Here is a 3491-nt window from a genome sequence, read left to right on the forward strand (position 1 = left end):
TTACATCTTCACTACATTGTGCAGGAATTCTGTTTAGTTCTCAATTGGGTGAGTTATTTTCTCAGAGTGAAACTTCCGCCAATGTCCGGAAATTTCAACAGATTTCACCTCATTCTTCGCATCAGTTGGGAAGACAGAAAAATCATTTGCCGGCCAGGAAATGGATAAACGGGAGGAAAAGACAGTAAAATGTTCTTTTTGAGTGATGTTTCACATTTGCATCGTGCATAAGCTTCGCATCGTCACAGAATTGTCAAGTGGAAAATGTCATTTTGGCGACCTTTGTGATCATTGCGATCGTCAAGACGAAAACAGTGAAATTTAGCGAGTTATTAGCAAGGATATTAAGTCGTGATTCGATGTTTTGTGTTATCAAAAGTGTCAACAATCGATAGAAGGTGGGAATATTACGAGTTATTCGCTAAATACTTTGATAATTCACTTTCTGCGGGTTGTATGAGATTTTATTGTTTTCTCCCAACAAAGAGAGAAAGTCAGATTGTCGTACGACAGTCTATTTTCTTCACGTGCTCAGCAGAGCATTGCAACATTATGAAATTCGGGGATTCCCCGCTTTCTATTCCTGTCAATCTAAGATCTGTCCACGTTTTACATTTCTTATCGCGCTCTTAATACTTCTTCAGACGATAAGACGTGATATTTAAAAACACTCTGTCGAACTTTCTAGTATCAGTTGCAAATTTCCACTCAATCGCTCGAGAATGGCAGCAAAAAGTGCAGAAAGTGAGGCAATTGTGGATAGATTGACGGCTTGGGATCGCCTTCAGGAGATGTACAGGCTGATGGGGCACGAGGACGAGATCATTTGGGATGCATACAAGTGTGACCAGAAGGAGGAACTGTACAGAAAGGTGATGCTCGCCATGGGTGTCAACGAGCAGCCGGAAAAGCCCGACGATGAGAAGTCAAAGTGAGTAAATTCAATAGCTTAATATGTTTCTTATCAATTAGCCACAAAACAAACAATTTATACGAGATAAAGCCAGTGAATTAAGAGAATGAGTATCAAATTCATTAAATATTTGTGCAATATTAACCCTTGAGTAGTGGTTTTAGGTTATCTGCAAGTTTTAACAACCGATTTTTATTTTGCAGGAAAACTCACCAGAAATACATGGAATTGGTGGACAAGATATGCAAAAGCATTTGGAGACAAGGTAATTCACCGAAGCCAAAGTGATTGAGCACATTTATAGCCAAGACTAAGAGAAATTTAGCAGGGAAATCAAGATTTATATGATTAAGCTCCGCCCTCTCTAACGCTCCGCCCATTTTTGCAGCGAAATACACCGGCGGCAGTGTTGTGATGGCCATCACTTACCTTTGCATGGTTCCTGTGGACTCGACAACTCTCGCAATAGCGCAGCTGAGCACGCAATTCACCATGACGCCGGTTTTCCGGATCATGAAGTGTGTCAAGTCGGTGAACGACAACTCGGCTCGCGACTGCTGCATGATCTTCGTGGATGTCAATGCGAGAGTGTACGCAAATTGGGAGGCTTTTTGCAAGGAGAACATCTTGCCGGAGTGCATCGTTGTGGCGCCGAAGAAAGGCATCTTCATGGGCAAGAAGGTCGAGGACGAATGGTTGATTGCGCTGGAGAAGATGCTTTCACCTGCCGCCACTCCGGACCAGAAGTTCGCCAGGGGCGCGGATACCACGGCTTCGTACGTGGGAATGACTGCTGCCGGCGTATTGGTCGGAGGACTGATGCTTCCTGTTCTGGCGCCACTGGCCGGAGCCGCTGCTGTCACCGGTGGGGCTTGCAGTCTGTGGTCTGCGTATCGATCGGGAAAGAATCTCAGCGATCGCAGTGAACACGAGCAGTCAATCAAATTGTCTGACGCCGAAGCGCGAGCTTCTTGGCTAGGAGTCGCCGGTGGAACACTGGGAGTGGCTTCAGGAGTTGCAGGGAAGGCCGTGGCCTCAATGGCGACCAACGGGAAAAACATTTCCACACTCGTGCAACACACCGTCACTGGCTTGAACGTGTCCACGTTGGTCGTGAGCGGCGCCGGAACGATCAACGGCTTCGTTGACATTCTGTTCGTCAACGATGATCAGCCGGTGTCGAAACTTCAGCTCGTTCAACTCTCAACGTCGCTCTTCATGTTCACGCACTCAGTGTACAACTTCCAAATGACCAGCACCATCATTGAGGGCCACCAAGACATGACCATTAAGCAGATGCGGGAGAACTTGAGTCGAAACCAGGGGCGCGCCTTCGACAAGATGGCCAAGGAGACCATGAGACTTAACTCAAAGACAGGCAAAGCGGACATTATTCGCTCCCTGCGGAAGATTCCCGATCAGAAATCCTACTTTCGCGACATGTACAAGATGAACAAGCAACTCAACAACGCGAACGTGAAGCCATCCTTCAGCGGAAATGCCGAGCCGCATCTGAACAGTCAGCCGTCAAATGCCATGCCGAGTGAGATCAGAGCCAATCTCAGGGCTGCGCCTGCAGCTCAGGTCTTCCAGGAAGTCCCTGCGCACAATCCTTCCCTGGGATCTTCGACCGCTGGCAAGTTGCCACTGTCGAGCGTCAACAATCCCGTCACGTGGGTGAACACGGCCGTTAGATTTCTCTCCGCTCTGCCGCACCTCATCGGTGAAGACACCAAAGACACGCTGCTCAATATCGCCGAGAAACTCAATGAAGTTCTGTTCAATAAGTTCGTATTCTTCGTCAGAGTGTTCATCGAGCAGTTTGGCATGGAAATTGAGAGAAATTTGCGCAGAACTGTGAGTGTTGAGGAATATTCGCAGACAATATTCAAGATCTTCGAAGATAAGGCGAGAAGAGCGCAAATGAAGATTTCGGAGTACATTGATGAGTTGAGAGACGAAAGAGACAAAAACAGGGTCATAAAGGCTGAGATTGTGGAGTTCTACAATAGTCAGGCTTATCCTGTGCCCAACAAGGCCTGTTCCGTTTGCGGTGGGATGTTTTATGACGAAATTATTGTGTCACAGAGTCGGGAAATTAGAGTTGTCAAATCAAACTGAATGAGAAGTGAATTTACCGTAGGAAATTCAGAGATTTGACGGTGAAAACTGCTGAAAAAGCAATGATTTGATAGAAACGGTTAAGTTAGAAATGGCTGGAAAAGAAAAGCTGGCTTCTGTTACTCCTGGTGGCTGTATTATTTTTTATATCCCACATTATGATCAGCCTGATTCCCAATTTGAATGTAATCTTGAGAAGGTCAATAAATAAATAATTTGAATATATGCATAAGTATTGATGTGATAGAATGCGAATTATTCACAAAATCTGTCCTTGATTTGTTGCATAACCTAGAAAAGGGATTATTGTGATTGTTTCTCCGTAAAACTCAAAAGAAATCCAAAGAATCGGGTTAATTTGGCTGTAAAAGAAGTATTTAAGGAAGGAATATTGCAAGTTTTTGAACATTTCCACTGTCTAAAGAGTTTTTTTTTGTCAATTTTCCAGTTTTCTCTG

The 3491-nt window shown here is 44.9% G+C and overlaps 1 protein-coding gene across 1 annotated transcript; it reads left to right on the plus strand.

Annotated features, from left to right (window-relative positions):
* Positions 1-262: 262 nt before the first annotated feature.
* Positions 263-3259, plus strand: LOC132256331 (uncharacterized). The gene is made up of 4 exons (XM_059752680.1): positions 263-398; positions 689-931; positions 1117-1178; positions 1302-3259. The coding sequence occupies exons 2-4, from the start codon at positions 723-725 to the stop codon at positions 3032-3034; spliced, it is 2004 nt and encodes a 667-aa protein (XP_059608663.1). The 5' UTR covers positions 263-398; positions 689-722; the 3' UTR covers positions 3035-3259.
* The last annotated feature ends 232 nt before the right edge of the window (positions 3260-3491 follow it).

The sequence above is a fragment of the Phlebotomus argentipes genome, unplaced genomic scaffold, assembly GCF_947086385.1.
Source record: "Phlebotomus argentipes unplaced genomic scaffold, Phlebotomus argentipes genome assembly contig_5, whole genome shotgun sequence".
Lineage (NCBI taxonomy): Eukaryota > Metazoa > Arthropoda > Insecta > Diptera > Psychodidae > Phlebotomus > Phlebotomus argentipes.

Excerpts from the sequence above, each read along its gene's own strand:
- LOC132256331 (XM_059752680.1), top strand. The coding sequence starts at position 723 with ATGGCAGCAAAAAGTGCAGAAAGTGAGGCAATTGTGGATAGATTGACG. Across the intron at positions 932-1,116 it reads CCCGACGATGAGAAGTCAAA|GAAAACTCACCAGAAATACA; the intron begins GTGAGTAAATTC and ends TTTATTTTGCAG. Across the intron at positions 1,179-1,301 it reads CAAAAGCATTTGGAGACAAG|CGAAATACACCGGCGGCAGT; the intron begins GTAATTCACCGA and ends CCATTTTTGCAG.